This window comes from Galeopterus variegatus, unplaced genomic scaffold, assembly GCF_000696425.1.
Source record: "Galeopterus variegatus unplaced genomic scaffold, G_variegatus-3.0.2 Scaffold1555, whole genome shotgun sequence".
Lineage (NCBI taxonomy): Eukaryota > Metazoa > Chordata > Mammalia > Dermoptera > Cynocephalidae > Galeopterus > Galeopterus variegatus.
The window spans coordinates 141,453-143,310 of NW_007727666.1; the positions used below are offsets into that span (position 1 = coordinate 141,453).

A 1,858-nucleotide genomic window follows, 5' to 3' on the forward strand; every position below is an offset into this window, starting at 1 on the left:
TCAGAATCTGGCCCACCACAAGATGTTGTTTTCCACTTTATTCCAGAAGTCCACCTTGTCCTGCAAATGATGTTCCTCAGCTTCAGTATTCAGTGGACCATCAAAATTCAAAAGATCAGTATGTAAAGAGTTTAATCCCCAAACAACATCTTTTAATGTTCTCATGGGAGCCCAGCCAGTGCCATCAATCAAACATGCTCTCAGTAAACTTAAGCATAGTCCCCCCGTCTCTGTGATGTTGGGGTGCCAGAGCCTGGTCAAGCTCTTTACTTTGGGAGGCACCAAGTTGTATGCATCGGGAACTTCAGTTTCAAACTGAAATTTTCCACGCTTGTAGCAACCCCCATCTAGGGTTACAGCTAGCTGAAAGCAATGAAGCTTGTTTGGATCAGGAAAATGCACTTTACAGGTCCAAGATAAATTAGTTTCAAGTTCTGCAACCTCTTTAAGTAGCAACTTTTCTCTCACGGAAATCCTCTGAGTGGAGTCAGGTGTTGTGGCTGCTGCCTGGGACCTTTTAAGACTGTCACCCCACTTCAGTTTGCTTGCTGGTGTTAGCAATACTGCTACCTTTACTCTGAGCACCCGGAGACAGGCGAGGGGGACCTGGCGCCCAACACCATGCCCGGCCTGCACGGTGGGACCACTCAACTCACTTTTAATACTCTGAGATGGGGCATTGGGAAAAACTACCCCTCTTACCGCTCCATACTTGGTCCATGTAGGAATGCCACACTGGGAGCTCAGCCCTGCAAGAGCCCCAGGGTGTTTCAACTGAAATTTTAAGTTTTTCCCGGGGGAGAAAAGAATCCCAGAGCTTATGCCCCATTAGTAATTAGCTTGTCATTTCACAACCATTTCTTAAGAAGGCATTATTGGAAGATGTGAAGATGTTTTTCAAAGGACTGCAAATATTTACAGGGCAGATTACGTACCCAGCAGGAACTAAGGCGTGATCCTTTCTGGAGAGAAGTTCTGTAGACAGTATTGCCCCAGCCCCACCTCCCACCCTCCCTTCCCTGACTTACAGAGACATTAAAGGAGTTTTCTGGGGAAGGGAGGTGACTTGAATTCTGCAAATGGTATTAAGGCAAATGCAAATATTGCTTGACTGAGGCTAAGTTGCAAGACAGAAACCAGGAGCCCTGGGAGAGGAGTCTCCATCAAGAAAGGAGGAGTCTCACTAGCGAGTCAGGCCCAGCAGGAGGGTAAAGGGAGGGGTGGTTTCTGGTCCTGACTTGCACGGCAGCTGTTGACCAGGGGGGTGCTGGGATTAGGACATACGCCTTCAAAGAAAGTCAGTCAATCAAAGGCTATTTATTGAGTGCCTACTCTATACTCACCTCTGCTGGGTGTTGTGCTTGCAAGATGCTGACTGCAGAGAGTGTTTCAAGGTGAGGTTTTCCTGTTATACATGCGCCCACCATACCCTGAATGTGTCCTTCATAGCGTGTCACACAGAGTTATTATCACAGGAATGCTGTCTCTAGTTCATTGCCATATCCCCTAAGCCTAGAAGTGTCTGTCACTCACAGATGCTCTAAAGTATTTGATAAATGGAGGAAGGAATCTAAACTCAACACTGGCTGGGTGGGACCAAAGTATAATATCTCACCCTATATATTGTTTTGTAGTTTATTTACAATTAGTAAAACACGGTATTGCTGAAAATTTCCTTTGTTATCAGCTATAAGCTGAGTTTTAATTACTACACAATATTCCTCTCATGAACTCACCAAATTTGTCTTGACTCAAGCCCCAACTTTTAGACATTTATATAGTTTAAATTTTTTTTCTAAGAAAAACAACAATGTTACATTTTATACATTTCTTTAAGCATATGTCTGGCTATTTCCTT

General features: G+C 44.4%; 1 protein-coding gene across 1 annotated transcript; it reads right to left on the reverse strand.

Moving 5' to 3' along the window:
* Positions 1–710, reverse strand: LOC103594435 (NEDD8-conjugating enzyme UBE2F-like). Its single transcript, XM_008577647.1, has 3 exons — positions 703–710; positions 442–577; positions 1–363 (listed from the first exon to the last, which is right to left on the reverse strand). The coding sequence occupies exons 1-3, from the start codon at positions 708–710 to the stop codon at positions 1–3; spliced, it is 507 nt and encodes a 168-aa protein (XP_008575869.1).
* Between the last annotated feature and the right edge of the window lie 1,148 nt (positions 711–1,858).

Bases quoted from the DNA above. Each gene is read 5' to 3' on its own strand.
- LOC103594435 (XM_008577647.1), bottom strand. The intron at 364-441 runs GTTGCAGAACTT...CATTGCTTTCAG, and splicing joins AAAAGTTGCTACTTAAAGAG to CTAGCTGTAACCCTAGATGG.